Source organism: Epinephelus moara, chromosome 2 (genome assembly GCF_006386435.1).
Source record: "Epinephelus moara isolate mb chromosome 2, YSFRI_EMoa_1.0, whole genome shotgun sequence".
NCBI classification, from domain to species: domain Eukaryota; kingdom Metazoa; phylum Chordata; class Actinopteri; order Perciformes; family Serranidae; genus Epinephelus; species Epinephelus moara.
The window spans coordinates 2,581,693-2,583,665 of NC_065507.1; the positions used below are offsets into that span (position 1 = coordinate 2,581,693).

General features: G+C 39.6%; 1 protein-coding gene across 2 annotated transcripts in view; it reads left to right on the forward strand.

Moving 5' to 3' along the window:
* The window catches only part of rnaset2l (ribonuclease T2, like), a 28,871-nt gene that overhangs the window by 16,040 nt on the left and 10,858 nt on the right, over positions 1–1,973 (forward strand). For both annotated transcript variants that reach the window (XM_050065872.1, XM_050065880.1), the window contains exons 5-8: positions 624–681; positions 770–837; positions 1,060–1,173; positions 1,258–1,306. In XM_050065872.1, coding sequence (XP_049921829.1) covers positions 624–681; positions 770–837; positions 1,060–1,173; positions 1,258–1,306 — 289 coding nt within the window. The remainder of the gene's footprint in view (positions 1–623; positions 682–769; positions 838–1,059; positions 1,174–1,257; positions 1,307–1,973) is intronic.

The window sequence follows — 1,973 nt, forward strand, 5'->3', positions numbered from 1 at the left end:
ACCACGAGTAACCCTGCGTTCTCAGAGCGCAGTGTTCTGGTGGGATAATATGGCACTATGAGCTCACTAAGATATGATGGAGCTTGACCATTTAGAGCTTTATAAGTTAACAGTAGGATTTTAAATTCAATTCTGGATTTTACAGGGAGCCAGTGCAGAGAAGCTAAAACAGGAGAAATATGATCTCGTTTCTTAGTTCCTGTTAGTACACGTGCTGCTGCATTCTGAATTAGCTGGAGAGTTTCTATCTGGCCATCAGCCTGTTCAGCTGTTTTAAAACATGACTGAGGATAAGAATTTAGAGTCTCAAAGTTACAGAGAAACTGACAGCTTTATTACACTGACTCGCTCCTCATCTGCAGGAGTGAACACACTGGGAACTGAAGTTGGCCTGAAGCAGTACTGATGAATGAGATGAGCTCAACACATGTCCCTCAGGCATTTTTTCCTCTATTAGCTGTTTTCCTGTGAAATCCTGACTCAACTGTTGTCAGCCTTTCAAATCAAACAGTTTGTTCCTGCAGCAGCTGACCTCTGACCTCCCTGCTCATGACAGGAAACTCCCTTAAAGTCTTGTGTTGTTGTTATGGTTTCATAATGTCCTCCTGTGTTTGTGTCTGCAGGCCTTTTAAGGTGTTTCATTGCTGCAACTGCTGGCCGATGTTCCAGTCTGACGTCCAGGTGAGTCCCAGTCAGATCAACTCACCTGGTTACGTGAGACCAGCGTCAGAGAATTGATTCTGACTTGGTGATGGTCCCTGTCTTCCAGGAGCTGGAGGCGGAGCTGACTGAACACTGGCCGTCCTTACTGAAAACTAAACCCAGCTTCCACTTCTGGTACCGCACATCACCAAAATACACATCCTCTTGCCAAAAATATTTACCACAGCACCAAATGTGGATTAATACGCAGCCAAAAACAGTCCCCAACAAATGCACTGTGTCCTCCTGTTTGTTCACTGGTTTTCTTTTTCAATGTGATATTTTCTTCTGTGATAACACACTTTGTATGTCAAACAGTTATACCAGCATTGATCTGTCAGTGTGTTTGTGTAACAGGAGAGAGGAGTGGGAGAAACATGGTGTGTGTGCAGCATGTGTTGAAGGAATGAACTCTCCCATCAGATACTTCCAAATCTGCCTCAAACTACGACAACAGTTTGATATCCACAAGTTAGTTGACACACAAAAACAATCCACGATTCATGCAGAAAGATGGTGACTGTGACAGTAAAGTTTTTGGTGTCCTCCCTGCAGGATGCTGGAGGACGCTGGTATCACTCCATCCTGTGAACGACCCTACAAGGTGACAGCACACACTTTCACAGTTCAAATCTGTATGATGTGACTTTGTTAATACAGGTTTAAACATAGATAGCCTACCGAAAAAAGTGGAAAAAAAAGTCGACTATGACGTCAAAACAGTGAAAAAGAAGTCAAGTATAGCATGTCGAAAAAATGTCACAGAGTAACATTTTGAAAAAAGTTATGGTATAGTATGTCAAACAAAATGAAACAAAGTCATAGTCATGCTATGTCATCCAAAATCATGAAAGAACGTCATAGTATAATATGTTGAAAAAACTTGATGAAAAAGCCATAGTATAGCATGTTGACAAAAAGTTGTAGAATTCCATGTAGAAAAAAATTATAGTACAGTATGTCGAAGAAAGTCATGGTATAGCATGCTGTCCAAAATCATTAAAAAACATCATAGTATAGTATGTCGAAAAAAGAGTGAAAAAAAGTCATGGTATAGTCATGCTATACCATGACTTTTTTTTCACTTTTTTCTATGACTTTCTTTCATTTTGTTTAGACATACTATACTATATCTTTTTTTTCATGATTTTGGACGACATACTATACTATAACTTTTTTTCGTGATTTTGGATGACATGATATACTATGACTTTCTTTCATGATTCTTGACGACATGCTATACTATGACTTTCTTTCATGATTTTGGACGA